General features: G+C 59.7%; 1 protein-coding gene across 3 annotated transcripts in view; it reads left to right on the forward strand.

Annotated features, from left to right (window-relative positions):
* CDH4 (cadherin 4) overlaps positions 1-12,070 on the forward strand; it is a 535,945-nt gene extending 523,875 nt beyond the window's left edge. For 2 of the 3 annotated variants that reach the window (XM_027622753.2, XM_027622755.2), the window contains exons 10-16: positions 4,770-5,023; positions 5,587-5,729; positions 8,072-8,305; positions 9,133-9,366; positions 9,459-9,598; positions 10,064-10,228; positions 11,432-12,070. In XM_027622753.2, coding sequence (XP_027478554.1) covers positions 4,770-5,023; positions 5,587-5,729; positions 8,072-8,305; positions 9,133-9,366; positions 9,459-9,598; positions 10,064-10,228; positions 11,432-11,638 — 1,377 coding nt within the window. In that variant the 3' untranslated portion in view covers positions 11,639-12,070. The remainder of the gene's footprint in view (positions 1-4,769; positions 5,024-5,586; positions 5,730-8,071; positions 8,306-9,132; positions 9,367-9,458; positions 9,599-10,063; positions 10,229-11,431) is intronic. The other variant, XM_027622754.2, reaches the window with a different exon arrangement.
* Positions 12,071-13,691: the final 1,621 nt, after the last annotated feature.

Raw genomic sequence — 13,691 nt, forward strand, 5'->3', positions numbered from 1 at the left:
ACATGAACCAATAAACAGGGAGAAAAATTACTTCCTTTTGGTGGTTTGTTCGGAGACAAAACCACCACAATTTTATGAAACTGTCCATTTAAATGGAGAAGGCCCGTCCCCAGATGACTCTCTGAGGGTCTGGGGGGAGGGGCTGGAGGCACTGGCTTGGTTTTGAGGGGACCTGGACACAGCGTGGGTGCAGGGGCTGCTGTGGGGGCATCTAGAGTCCAGGATGGAAGCACCAAGCCCGCACCTGCAGGAGGGCTCACCGGTCCGTGGCCTGAAGTCCTGGGCAGTATCCCTCAGGCAAGGGCTGCCAAGTTACTCTGCACTGGGCACCTGATCAGACTGGCGACCTGCCTGGGCAGCATCTGTGGGCGCAAGGCCCTCCCACACAAACGTACCTGAGCAGCACCCAGCCTCATGCGAGGTGATGGGCAATGGGGGTGGACAAGGGACGCGGCGCACCAACCCCTTCCTCCCCCAGGCTGACCCCTACCTGCACTGCGCTAAGATACAAGGGGCCATCAGGGGCGGGGAAGACACCAGTCATGACAAGGCGTGTGCCACAGAGGGACATGCTATCCCACGGCCAGGCTCTGGGAGCCTGCAGGAACCACCCCTTCCTTGGGCTGACAAGGAGATCACACCTGAAGAGGACGATGGGGGTCAGCCCAGAACCCCGATCTCTGGAGGGCATCGGCCTCCAGGGCCTCCTGTCGGGCTGGCATCGGGCTTCCGTGAACCCCTGGGCCCAGCCCCCTGCTATTATTTACTTAGTTTTTAAAGTCCTTCTTTTCGTACTTAATGCCGCATCTGTAGCCACAGCCGAGAAGGCAAGTGTTCGAGGCGCCAGCTGTAAGATTCTTGGGGTCGGTCGGGAGAGGCACCGCCGGCCGCAAGCACAGGTTCCTGACCCAGCAGATCAGCTCCTCTCGAAGCAGAAACACGCGCTGTTCTGTCCATCGTGAGCTTCTCCGGGTGCCCGGGAGACAGACGGGAGTGGTCTGGTCCACACACTGGAGTCTGATGCAGTAGCTTATTCTGGACCGTCTCATCTCTATTTCTTGCTGAAAGAGGTTTTTAACTCCCAGACCTCATGACCGTCCATCTCTATGTAAGTCAGGATGCATCACCCTCAGAAATACGTTTTGCCTCCGTACGCACGTGCTATCACACTTGCCACACCCCTGACAAAAGCAGCCGTCTGCCCTTCATATCCTCCAGTGCAAGTCTGTGCTCAGTGTCCCCAAATTTTCCTCAAAGTGTCTCTTTGCTGTGGTTTTCCAGATCTGGATCTGGACAGGGTCCCTGCATGCAGTTGGTTGCAACATCTCTTGACCCTCGTGATCTAGAACATTCCACCCACTGTTGACCTGTCACAGACACCGGGTTGGTTGGCCTATGGGAGGCCGCACGTGCCGGACTCTGTCCAATCACCTCCTCATGGCGGACCTTGTTCTTTGCTCTCCTACATCCCTATAACCTGGGATTAGGCAGGGACCGTCCACGGGGAAGGGCCTTGTGTCGGGGGCTGAGTCACGTCAGGAGGCCCGTGGTGCCTGGCTGTCCCACTCAGTCATCTAGGCCTGGCCGGAGGGCTCAGGTGGTGATAGCCCATCCCCGTCACTGGAGAGTTGACTTTAACCCCCTTATGGCCAGCGAGTGGTCTGCACGTGATGCCTCGCACCTGCGTATATGCACTCCTCCGTCAGTCTCCATCAGCTGGTTGTATCATCCACTGGTGATCCTTGTCCACGGAAACGTCTTCATTAGTGAGTACAGAATGGTGCTTTTTAAAATTCTGTCATTCCTTGGCTGGAATTATTCAGTACGAATGAGCTTCCTCTCACCAACAAGAGCTCCGCAGGACACGGAAATGCGGGTCTGCCGTGGTCAGCGCCACGGCCCCCCAGACATGCCTAGGCCCCGGGCCTGGGACCCGTGCGTGTGCGGCACATGCTGGGCAAATGTGAGTCAGTCAAGCGTTCTGAGATAAGATCTCCCCTCGGGAGATCCAGGGGGCCCCTGGGCTCACAGCGTGATTGGGAGAGGGAGGCAGGAGGTCAGAGTCCCAGGCGCCCTAGGGAAGAAGCAGAGGTCCCAGAGGGACTGCAAGGGGCCACGTGGCTGCTCTGTAGGTGGAGGAGGTGGGCTCTTGGAGCTGCAAGGGGCAAAGCTCCGGGGGGACCCAGCCCCGCCCACACCCTCACTGTAGCCCAGGGACGCTGATTTTTGACCTCTGACCTCCAGAACTGTAAGACGACAAATTTGTGTTGCTCTAAGCCACTAAATCGGAAGAGGAAACTAATACAGAGTCCAACAGAGAAAGCAGATGAAAGCTTCACTCGCTGCCTTTTATCATCCAGACCAGCGGCTGTCCGAGTTCACTCTCGGTTTACGGCGGGGGCTGTTAACAACTCGCATCAAGCTGGGTGTCCACACAACACACAATCCTCTCACACTTCTGGGAGTCAGAAGTCCAAAATCCGTTTCAACGGGCCGAAACCAAAGAGCCGGGAAGGCTGGGCTCCCCCCAGGGGCTCTGGTGGCTCCATTTGCTGGCTCTGTCCAGGTTGGCGGGCCACGTCCCGACTCCGTGGCCCTCCTCCGTCCTCAGAGCCAGTGCCGTCTTTGCCTCGACCCCCACGCTGCCTGCTGCCGTGCCAAAGGTCCCCCCGTCTCCCCTTCTAAACCCCCTCGGATGCTCTTTCGGGCCACCTGGGTCATCCCAGGCCAGCTCCCATTGCAAGACCCCTGAATTCATCAGCCCACAAAGTCCCTGTGCCGTGGAGGGCGACACAGTCACAGATTCCAGACCCTTGGACCTGGATGTCTTTGGAGGCCATTAATCATCCCACCACAGCCATAACCAAAATTGTGGGTGCGTGTGTGTGTTTGTATTTTCTCATGGCTGGTAAGAGGCACGTGTTTGTGAGTACTCAGTGTGCTTTGGTCGGCTGCAGTCATGACTGGTTTTGGCCTCTGGCGAGTGGGAGACTCCTCTGGCTGGTTCCTGGGTCCTTCCGCCAAGAGCCGTTTCCATGCATCGTGGCCCAAGCAGTTCATCTCGCGGGCTGCCTGCCTCCCCTCGGGTCGGCCGTCTCTCCAGTGAGGGCTGGGACTTGGCAACCAGCGTCCAGGCCCCGGAGGGCTCATTCCTGCTCACTGCTCTCGCTCTTGGGGGTCCAGGAGCAGAGCAAGGACACCACGCTTCAATGCACACATGCCCACCCCAACCCTGTTTCTTTCACCGATTCAAATGGTCGTTTTATTCAGATTTAACACCGGCGGATTCTACTTCACTTTGCTGACTTCATACTTGTATCTTGTTTCTCTTACACCAAAAATCTTATTTCCTAACCACACTATTACACGTGTTTATTTACTTTACCCTGAGATATACATAAAAAGCTTTAAAAAATAACAAACCCCCAGCTCACTACCAACAGGGAGAAGACCAAGTGAGCTTAAGATTTCTTTACAGTGATTACAGTCCTTAAAATAAATCCCACCAAGAATTACCATCTGAACATTGCCCTGGTCACCTGAACTCATTCTTTTCTTGAGAGTCATGTTACCCATTGATATATAGTCTCCCTTTACTTTGGTTTGCTTGCAATTTTCAGAGATCGCTTTACATATTTAATTTCCTACATAACGACTAAAGCGTGACGGTAGAAGACCGATCTCCATGACGGTAAGCTCGCAGCAGCCCCGAGCCCCAGCCCTTCCCTCCACCCCGCGCGCCCTTCTGCTTACAGGCCACCATCTTTATGCATTTTCCAGTTCACTCTTGGCGGTCTTCCTTTCTGCAAATACGAACAAATACAAAATCAAATTCCCCTCCCCCCTTTACATGGAAGGCAGCCCACTGTGTATCTACTTCTGCTCTCCGTCCGATCCCCCGCGCTCCTACTTACAACTGCAGACCTCCCCACCCCACCACCAGCCCGCTGCCTCCAGGGTGTGTCCTCTATGAGGACACAAAGACCCGCCGGGAGCCATCCCGTGCATATGTCACCTTGCTCCCGTCTGGACGGAAGGGTGTCAATGCTGTTGCAGAGTGTCTCGCTGGGTGGTTTCCCCGAGACTGTCCCGGCCTGCTCCTGGAGTCCATACGTGTGTTACCCGTCTCGGCCCCAAGTGCCTCCTTGCAACTTCCCTCCCTCCCCAAAATATGAGGAGCTCCCCAGACCACAGAACCCTTTTGAAAGCATTTGTCAGGCGGGGTCCTGGGGCCCCAAAAAGGTGTAACCGGGAACCACGCTCATGCAGGAACCTTGTGCAGAGGGTAGAGAACCCACAGAGCTGGTGTGTGAGTGTCCTGGAGCTCCTGCAAAAATTACCAAAACCCGGAGGGATTAGAACAACAGAAGAGACCGCCCGTGGCACCCAGCAAGAGGCCCCAGACAAACAGCAGTGGGGGCCTTGACCTTGCCAGCGCCAGCCTGGAGGGAGCAGCACCTGCTGAGAGCTGGCGCCGGGGAGGGGTGCCGCCGCCGGGGAGCTGGAGCCCCAGGGGCCCGGCTACTGCCACACCAGGGCATGGCGGGAAGGCCCGGTGGGGGTCCTTTACCCCAAACTCTCTCCTCCTATTGGCAAACCCCTTGCGAAGCCAGAGACAAGGGAGTCTAGAGACAGCGTCCCTTGGGACCAACGCCCTGGGCACAAAGCCGGGCAGGAGGAACAGGCGCAGACCCACCGGGCCTCCCGCCTCCGAGCCAGCCCCGTAGGCCCCTGCGTCAGCTCACCCCCACGGGACTCTCTTGTTCCAGGCAGTAGACTACGAGCTGAACAGAGCGTTCATGCTGACTGTGATGGTGTCCAACCAGGCGCCCCTGGCCAGTGGGATCCAGATGTCCTTCCAGTCCACGGCAGGAGTGACCATCTCCGTCATGGACATCAACGAGGCGCCCTACTTCCCCTCCAACCACAAGCTGATCCGCCTGGAGGAAGGTGTACCCACCGGCACCGCACTGACCACGTTTTCGGCAGTGGACCCTGACCGGTTCATGCAGCAGGCCGTGAGGTGGGTCCGCCCTCGGGCCTCAGAAGGGGGCTCCCACCCTTGGGCTCCCTTGCTTTCCATACAGAGGAGTGCCATCATGCCCAGTAAACCTGCACCCCAGAAAGTCCCCGGCCTGTGTTGTCCCTCCAGGCAGGGAGACACAGGAGCCCCCGGGGGACAGCAGGGCCCAGACGGTCAGTGAGATGCCACAGGCGCTCAGCAAACCACGCGCGTCGCCGTGGCCTCCACCCAAGAAGGCGGCAGACCTTCCAGCACCCGCGGCACTCTCCCGAGTCAGGCTGGTTCTGAGCTGCCTTGTCACCAGCTGTGACGCTGCAGGTCACTTACCCCTCTCTGTTCCTCAGTCTCCCCGTCTGGAAAGAAGGGGCGAGGAGAGCACCTGCCTCCTGGGGTCCTCGTGAGGATCAGGAACACGGCCGCCATGGTGACCGTGGGGCGCTGCTGAGGGCGGAGCGCGCGGGCTACAGGGACAGCTCCCCCGTGTCAGGCGGGCGCCCCGCAGAGGGTGGGGCTGGGGGCTCGGGGCCGCTCTCCCCTTCACCGCCTCACCTCCCCCTCCTCAGGTACTCCAAGCTGTCGGACCCAGCAAATTGGCTGCACATTAACGCCACCAACGGTCAGATCACCACAGCAGCCGTCCTTGACCGCGAGTCCCTCTACATCAGAAACAACGTCTATGAGGCCACCTTCCTGGCAGCTGACAACGGTGCGCACTGCTCCAGGGGCCGGCCCGTGCTGGGGGCTCTGTGGCAGGGAGACGGAGGGAGGCCCCGGCCGGAGAAGCCGGAGGAGGGAAGCGGGGAGGCAGGGGCCGTGCCAGGTGTCCTGCGCAGAGCCTTGGGGGTCCCTCAGCGTCCCCAGGCAGCCCCCTCTCTGCCTGCATTCAGAGCAAGGGCAGCTGCCTGACCACCGGGCTCACGGGTCTGCGCAAACTCGCGCCCCTTCGCTCGTGCATGGCGTCCCTCGTGGACACCAGGGGAGCCAGGATGGCCGAGGCGGGCCGAGGTTTGTCCAGTCCTGTCTCGGCTGAACGCGACCCGAGCAGCTGCTCAGCTCCCCACCTGGTGAACTGAGGGCAGCTGAACTCCAACCACATTTTAGCCGAGCAGCCCCATCATGCTGACCACACACCAGAGTGGGGGGGGCTCCCCCTAAGCAGCCCCCGGAGATGCCGCCCCCTGTGGCTCTGACCACCTGTGATTCAGACCCCTGCAGCCCTCCGTCAGAGCAGGGGTGCCATGGGGAGGGGCCCCAGAGACAGGGCAAGCAACCATGAGAAGCCACACACCAGCAGCACGAGCCCTGGAGCTCAGAGGGGGTGACGGTGAGGCCTCCGAGCCAGAATGAGGAGCCCCAAGCAGCCTGGCGTAGCGGGGGTGAAGGTGAACCAGGCAGGGGTGACGGGGTGCTGGGCAGAGGCAGCAGCAGTGGGGCCCACATGGGGCAGGAAGAAGGTTCATGAGTACTGGGGCCTTCCAAGGGATGTGGACAGCATCTCCACAGTTGGGGGCTGGGACTCCAGGCCCCGAGGTCACCCCTCCCTGGACCCAGGGCACCCCAGGAGCTGGTGAGGCCCACAGCCCCAGGTAACCAGCCAACCCTGCACAGGAGGGGAGAGGAAGTGAGGCAGAAGATTTAGAACCAGGGATCAGTCCCAGCACCACTTATGTTGGGAAGAGACCTGACTGCTCCGTGCCTCGGTTTCCTCCTCTGTAGCGTGGGGACAACCCTGCCCCCTCCCCTGGAGCTGTAAGGATTAAGTGAGCCAGTGTCCTCGAGCACACGGGGAGGGGGTCTGGCCCGAGCCAGCACGCTGCCACCGCTGTCATCACCCGAGGGCTCCTACTCCGCGCTGGGCACTACTCAGCAGCAGACAGACCAAAGTCCTTCCCTTGCAAGGCTGAAGTTCCCAAGGTCTGTGTGTCAGCTAAAACCAGGTTTAGCCATGTAACCGCGATAGAAATTTCAACACGACTGAGGTTTCTTTTCTCCCACATAAAAGAAGACTGGAGGCAGGCAGCCCTGGGGGGTCTAGGGTCAGGTTTGAGAAACCAGGCTCACCCTGGTCATGAGCTATGGCATGGTCCAGAATGTCTGCTGGTGCTCCAGCCATCATGACCACGTTCTGGCAAACAGGAGGAGAGGAAGGCAGGCAGGGACACATTCCTGCCCTTCTAAGAACTTCCACCCCCAGCTCATGAAAGCCAGAACTTAGCCATGAGGCCACATTTCACTGCGAGGGATGTTGAGAAATGTAGTCTAACAGCTGGGCAGTGATGACCCCAGATAAAATCTGGGGCTCCAGTTCTTCTATTAAGGACAAAAGGGGAAGTGGATATTGAGGGACAACTCAGCAGTCTCTTGCCTCAGTGAGATGAATGAGAAACAAGTCAACCAGATAATTTCAGGGAGTACGTTCTGGAAGAAGACACCACAGGGCATGGGAGGGAGGGGCCAGGGCTTGTACCTGTGCTCCTGGCTCTGAGGTGCTGACTATGGGACCAGAAGGAACAAGCCTAGGGGAAGAAGGAGCAGCAGAGGAGTCCCAGAGTTAGGAAGCAGCATGTGCAAAGGCCCTGAGGTGGACTCCCGGTGGTCTGCGATGATGGGTTGTCGGAGAGCGGTGCAGCTCAGGCTCCAGGAGCTAGAGCAGCCCTTGCACAAAGGTTCACTCGATAGCAAGTGAAAGCCGGGGTAACCGCCCGCCAGACTGTGAGTGTGTGTGTGTGAGTGTGCACGTAGGTCTGTGTGCACGCACACTCGCAGCTGTAGGGTTGGGGGTGGCTGCATGTCAGTGTGGTCCTGTGCTCTGTCCACGTTGTGTACAGCTGAGTCGCCGTGTATGTTGTACAGTGGGTGTTGGCACAGGTTCGGGGCTGTGGTCGGGGCTGTGGGTCTGTCCTGCACGGACCCGTCGTCTGTCCTGTGTGGGCCTGGGGGCTGTCCCTGGGCAGGGCGGTGGGGCTGGGGTTGGTCCCACGTGCATCATCGTGTGCCTGAGGTCATGGCGGAGCAGCCCTGTAGGGTCACCCCGTGTCTGTCTCGCAGGGATCCCCCCAGCCAGCGGCACCGGGACCCTCCAGATCTATCTAATCGACATCAATGACAACGCCCCCGAGCTGCTGCCCAAGGAGGCACAGATCTGCGAGAAGCCCAGCCTGAACGCCATCAACATCACAGCGGCCGATGCCGACGTTGACCCTAACATCGGCCCCTATGTCTTCGAGCTGCCCTTCGTCCCGGCCGCTGTGCGGAGGAACTGGACCATCACCCGCTTAAACGGTGAGCCCTCCTCAGGCTTCAGGAGAATCGGACACGTCTGGGGTGCCGCACCTCAAGGGGCCCATGGAAGAGTGAGCAGTGGGGGATGGGGCTCTTTCCCCCCACGGGGGCTCCCTGAGGCTGGGGCCCCTGGCCGTGCCCCAGTCCATCCCCAGAGGGGGCCATGAAGGCAGTCCCAGTCCCGCTGTTATAAGGAGCAGAGCCGTCAACATCCTGCAGCCCCAGCTGCTCACATCTCTGACTGCTTCCTATTGATGGGACCCCAGTCAACCTACTCCCTCGGGGTACTTCCCTAGATGTGGACTTGTTGTGTAAAAGGGCATCCGAGTCCTGAAGTTTTGTAGCACTGTGAGGAAGACCTACAAAAGAGCACCTGTTACCCAAGCCCTCACCAACACCGAATGTTATTGTTTTTAAAAAGCATTTTTCCCAAGGTTTTAGCCAAAATCATTGTTTCCATTTGCATCTCTTAACTACCATGCACTTTTTTCATTTATTTAATGGCCATTTGCTGTTTCTCCCACAAATTGTCTATTCAATATCCTTGCCTATTTTTCTTTGAGGTTTTTTTCTAACTGATTTGGTAGAATTCTTCATATATTAAGGAAGTGATTTCTTCATCCAACAAGTTGCAATTGCTCTTTTCTTGAATTGCCAATGTCTTTTCACTTTGTGGAGTGATCTAGCGTGGACGCGCGTGGGTGTGCGCGAACCAAGCAGGTATTTTAGACGGGCGTGCCCTCGGACTCCGTCTTCCCTCCGAAGTCTTGCTGTAGCGCAGTGCTGGCTGTAGACTGAACGAAGCCGGTCCTGTCACTCTGTGCCAGGTGACTACGCCCAGCTGAGCCTGCGCATCCTGTACCTGGAGGCTGGCGTGTACGACGTCCCCATCACCGTCACCGACTCCGGGAACCCCCCGCTGTCCAACACGTCCATCATCAAGGTCAAGGTGTGCCCGTGCGACGAGAATGGGGACTGCACCACCGTCGGCGCGGTGGTCGCGGCCGGTCTGGGCACCAGCGCCATTGTGGCCATCCTCATCTGCATTGTCATCCTGCTCAGTGAGTACGGCGGGGCCGCGCAAGCACGCCCGGGCCCCCCCCCCCCCAACGCGGAGCGGGCCCTGCTCACGGTGCGGCCCCTGCCCCCACAGCCATGGTCCTGCTGTTCGTCGTGTGGATGAAGCGCAGGGAGAAGGAGCGTCACACCAAGCAGCTGCTCATCGACCCCGAGGACGATGTGCGTGACAACATCCTCAAGTACGACGAGGAAGGGGGCGGTGAGGAGGACCAGGTGAGGCCCTCCGCGCCGGCCTCCGCGGCCGTGCGACCCCTCGCACCCACCCAGGACCCCAGCCCGGTGCCTGCGCCCACACGGCCTGTCAGGTGGCCAGGAGGCCTGCGCGGGGCGCCCGGGAGGGGGAATCCAGGGAGCTGCCTGGCTGCATGCCGGGTCCGCGTGGGCCGTCAGGGCACTCAGGGCAGCTCCTCGCCCCACTGAGGCCTGGTGCCCCCTTAAAGCATGGTAACAGGAGCCCCAGCGGCTGCCCCAGGCTGCTCCCAGAACACACGAGGCACGGGAGCTGCAGGGGCCGGGGGGGGGGGGGGGGCCCGAGGAGCACCAGCCTGGCGAGGGCAGCCTGGGGGGCACAGATGGGGATGGACTAGGGGAGCGGGGCACCATGGGGAGGACGGGCGTGCGCGGCACCCGGCCGCAACAGGACGCGCCCGCCTCCTTCCTCCCCCGGCCCCTCCCCAGGACTACGACCTCAGCCAACTGCAGCAGCCTGAGACCATGGAGCACGTGCTGAGCAAGGCCCCCGGCGTGCGGCGGGTGGACGAACGGCCCGTGGGCGCCGAGCCCCAGTACCCTGTCAGGCCTGTGGTGCCCCACCCGGGAGACATCGGGGACTTCATCAACGAGGTGGGTGCTCGGGCACGGGCGAGGCCCCCGAGCAGGGCCCCTCCACGGAGAATAACGTCCCGTTGCCACCCCACACTGGGGCGGCCAGGCTGCGGTGAGGAGGCCCGTCCAGCCCGGGGCCGGGGGCCGATGCGGTGTGGCCACGTTCCCAGAGATGCCGCTGGTCCCGGCCCCGTAACCGCGGCGTCCTGTGTGTTTTACCGCCTGCTCTCTAACGCTGATGCGTTTTTAAGAGGGGTGGACAACATATCCCTGCTATGTGAGAATCTAACTTTAATTTACTTAAGCAGACGAGAGCCCAGGGAGCAGTTCAGGAGAGACACAGAGAGACTTCTCAGAACATTCCCTGAAACACATCCTGTCCGGGGCCGCAGATCCAAGTTCTACAACTGCCCAAAAGCACTCACTCCCCGGGATGTAATAAAATTTTAAAACCCCAAGAAGTATGTCTTCCCCAACCTAGAAATTAAAGCCTATTTTAAATAATTCTTAAAGAAAAGCAAGCACGGAAACTATAAACCATTCCTACAGAGAGGCAGTAAGGGTGCCCCTTCCCAGGGCAGGGTTGGGCAGTGAGGTGCGTCCTGCTGCCAGCGACTGCTGCGGGCGCCCAGGCCACCCCATGGGGACTGTCACGGTCACAGGGGACCATGCTGGGCCACACACGCAGGCATGTGGGAGGCCGCAGGACCCCTCCTTGGGCAGGTGCAGGCAGAAGGAGCAAGAGCAAGGCACGCACAGGGGGCCTCCAGCAACACCTGCCATGTCCCCAATTTTGTTCATAGGGATAGTGAATGTAACAACTTGAGATTTCTGACTTCTGCCCACCTCAGGTTCATATTCCGTGTCACAGTGACAGGGGCTCAAGACATTTCTACCCCCTCAGGAGGGGCTGCTCCTAGCCACAGGCCCCCACCCAGCCCTCTTGCCTCATGTTACTGGCGTGGCCATGCCAGCTTTGGAGTGTGCTACCTCCAATGCCCTTTTCATAAGCCCCACCCCTACTCGGTTCTCTGAGAGGCCCCTCAGTTAAACACAGGGAGCCCTTATTGACCACCTCCTGTATGAAAGGCCCACTAACTTCACCTTCCTGGCCTGCCTCCCCAACTCCTCTCTGGGGCGCCCCCCCAAGCCCCATTCCGTCAGGCCCCCCGGGCCGGACAGCATGTCCTCCACCCTAACCCCGTGTCTCTGTGACCCCAGGGACTCCGCGCCGCCGACAACGACCCCACAGCACCCCCCTACGACTCCCTGCTGGTCTTCGACTACGAAGGGAGCGGCTCTACGGCAGGCTCCGTCAGCTCCCTGAACTCGTCCAGCTCCGGGGACCAAGACTACGATTACCTGAATGACTGGGGGCCCAGGTTCAAGAAGCTGGCGGATATGTACGGAGGGGGTGAGGAGGACTGAGCAGCATCTCCTCCCCGAATGCCAGCGGAGCGGGACCGTGGGAGGCGCCGGGCTCCCCGACTCCCTGCAGACGTGTCATTTAGTGGTGTGTTAGGGGGTCCCTCCCCGCCCCAGCCCCCCCAACAGTAAGCTGTCTGGCATGAACACTTCTCGCCCCGCGGCGCACCCCCCACCACAGGAGCTGACTAGCACTGAAGGACAGCGAGAGGCACTCTGTCTTAACTTGAATTTCTTAGAACAGAAGCACTGTTTTTTAAAAAAAAAAAAAAAAAAAAGAAAGTGCCTTTTGGTACATGTATCAGATTCCCTCAAACTCAGGAGTGACGAAAAGCAAGCAGACAGACCACGTACATCCCCCCAACCCCAGTCCTGAGCACCCCCAGCCCCAGCTAGTCCCAGCTCTGAAGACACCAATTAAGGAATTGGGGAGAATGTGTCTTTTTTTTTTTTGTCTTTTATTAAGAAAAAAAGTGGGTGATTTGTTTAACAAAATTTACAAAGAAAAATGTTGGGGTCCAAATCCCAACAGCCCTTCTGAGTCCTCGACCTTTGCTGTACACTGTCGGGGTCTCCTGGGCCCTCAGGCGGCCCCAAGGCTGGAGGGAGGCCAGAGACCAGCTGCAGAAGGCTCCCCGGAGGCAGGCCCAACCCGTCTACCAAAGGCACCATGGTGCGCACTTGGCTTTCACCGAGTTTTGGGGCTGCCCCTGACTCCTGATGCTGCACGTAGCTGGGGTGGGTGGGGTGCCAAGGGGGCTTTCCTGATGATCACCATCTCTGCCCTTGGCTGTCCCCCGCGTCTCCCTAGTCAACCAGTAGGCCTCCCCCGGAGACAACTGTTACCCCAGATGCCATGCAGGTCCCATTGGCTTTGGTCCAGAAGAGTACAGCGTCCCAGGAAGCCACAGCCCAAACCAGCCAGCATCCCCAAACACCCTGGTGTGAGCCCCCCACTCCTCACAGTCGGATCCCTGGAGGACCCTGTCAAAGGCCCAGCCCCTGACAACCAGACGCTTCCAGCCACCCCGACAGCTGTGCGGATGTTAGAGAGAGCTGGGAACGTGCACCCCCAGCACCGGCCGCTAGCAGCCTCTCTCCCCGGCCCTGCCCCCTGGACCAGAGTCTCTCATGCTCACGAACTGACGGGGACAGCAAAGATTTGCTCCAAGTGGCCGGGACAACCTGTCATTGCTGTGCCATTGGTCCCTCAGATGTGTCTGGACTGCACCCACCTGAAACCACAACCGGTCTCCTCTCCTCGGGACCCAGGCCAGCACCGAGCCGTTGCTCGGACTCTCGGAACAGAGCTGCCTTTTGCTCGGGCAGTCTGACGCACAAGCCAGCTGCCAGTCTGTTCCCAGGACAGTGAACGACGCTCACTGTGTCCCAGGGACCCTCTGGGGAGACCCTGCTGTGTGGGAGCACCCTGGTCTGTTCACGGGCTCCCCAAGAAAGGGGTTGAGGGGTACTCTGGCCCTGGGTGGGACTTGGCATTGGACTGCCCTTGGGGAAGCGGCTTAGAGCCCTGTCCCAGAGCCCTGGGTCAGGAGAAGCCTCGAGAACCTGGGGAGGTGGGGAGGGTGGGGGCTCAGCTTGCTCTTCATGCTCTCGGCCTCAGGGTCTTTGATGCACTCCTCAGCCTAGGGCCTGTCCCCAAGGCTAGGGTGACCCTGTTTTCCAAACAGCTTTGGCCCAAGAGCGTATGTGAGGGTATGTGCATACAGCAGGCACGGCTGTGTCCCCACTGGTATGTGCACACAGCAGGCACGGCTGTGTCCCCACTGGTATGTGCACACAGCAGGCACGGCTGTGTCCCCACTGGGTGTCAGGGTTCCTCTCCCCAGACCAAACTCCTCACTGACCCCGCTGCTGTCCCAGAGCCGAGCCGGGCCTGTGGCCTGATGGTGGGCCTGTAGCGGGCTCTGTCCCTAACCCCTTCCCGACTGCCGGGGGAGGACGGGAGGGGTGAAGGAGGTCCCCGTGTCACATGCTGGGTGCCCCTCCGTGCAGACAGCCACCTCCGCGTCAGGGGGAGGGTGGCCCGTCAAGGGGA

Source organism: Zalophus californianus, chromosome 8, assembly GCF_009762305.2.
Source record: "Zalophus californianus isolate mZalCal1 chromosome 8, mZalCal1.pri.v2, whole genome shotgun sequence".
NCBI lineage: Eukaryota > Metazoa > Chordata > Mammalia > Carnivora > Otariidae > Zalophus > Zalophus californianus.